This window comes from Mesitornis unicolor, unplaced genomic scaffold (assembly GCF_000695765.1).
Source record: "Mesitornis unicolor isolate BGI_N332 unplaced genomic scaffold, ASM69576v1 scaffold33851, whole genome shotgun sequence".
Lineage (NCBI taxonomy): Eukaryota > Metazoa > Chordata > Aves > Mesitornithiformes > Mesitornithidae > Mesitornis > Mesitornis unicolor.
The window spans coordinates 422-682 of record NW_010162315.1 but is presented as its reverse complement, the minus strand read 5'-3'; the positions used below and the strand labels follow the sequence as shown (position 1 = coordinate 682).

At 67.8% G+C, this 261-nt stretch overlaps 1 protein-coding gene across 1 annotated transcript in view; it reads right to left on the bottom strand.

Annotated features, from left to right (window-relative positions):
- The window catches only part of LOC104547770 (probable G-protein coupled receptor 61), a gene marked incomplete at its 3' end in the record, with an annotated part of 890 nt that overhangs the window by 215 nt on the left and 414 nt on the right, over positions 1-261 (bottom strand). The window contains exon 2 of the mRNA XM_010193588.1: positions 6-226. Within this exon, the coding sequence (XP_010191890.1) occupies positions 6-226 (221 nt within the window). The remainder of the gene's footprint in view (positions 1-5; positions 227-261) is intronic.

Here is a 261-nt window from a genome sequence, read left to right as displayed (position 1 = left end):
CCAGCCCGCCCCGGAGCTGCCGGTTGAGGCACCCGTAGAAGAAAGGGTTGGAGGTAAAGCAGAAGTACCCGAGCCAAGTGACCACGGTCTCGGCCGCCGGCCCCACCAAGGGCTGGGTGCTGAGGGCGGTGTAGAGGTGGAAGGAGAAATAGGGCAGCCAGCAGAAGAGGAACTGGCCCCCCACGGCCAGCAAGATCGCGGCCGCTTTGCCCCCTCCGAACGTCCTCTGTGGGGTGGTCCGAGGGGCTCCCGAGGGGGGGG